Here is a 246-nt window from a genome sequence, read left to right on the forward strand (position 1 = left end):
TACATATACACCGCACATGCAAGTGCGTGCGTACGACTGTCAGCGCACAACCGCGTTCAGGAGAAACGCCGGTGTTCCTGGTCCCCGCGATCTCACCTGTGGCGTTGAGGGCCGGGCTGACGCACCACGGCAGATTCCACTGCATTGAGGCGACGGCGTAGAAGAGGGTCCAGGCGATCCCGATGTTGTAGTAAATGGTTTCCAGCATCATCACCAACACCATCGCCCAGCCGACACCTGCCGCCG

At 60.2% G+C, this 246-nt stretch overlaps 1 protein-coding gene across 1 annotated transcript in view; it reads right to left on the bottom strand.

Annotated features, from left to right (window-relative positions):
• The window catches only part of LOC119586037 (sodium- and chloride-dependent betaine transporter-like), a gene marked incomplete at its 3' end in the record, with an annotated part of 5,663 nt that overhangs the window by 254 nt on the left and 5,163 nt on the right, over positions 1–246 (bottom strand). Inside the window, 1 exon segment of the mRNA XM_037934741.1 lies at positions 97–237. Within this exon segment, the coding sequence (XP_037790669.1) occupies positions 97–237 (141 nt within the window).

This window comes from Penaeus monodon, chromosome 20 (genome assembly GCF_015228065.2).
Source record: "Penaeus monodon isolate SGIC_2016 chromosome 20, NSTDA_Pmon_1, whole genome shotgun sequence".
NCBI classification, from domain to species: Eukaryota; Metazoa; Arthropoda; class Malacostraca; order Decapoda; family Penaeidae; genus Penaeus; species Penaeus monodon.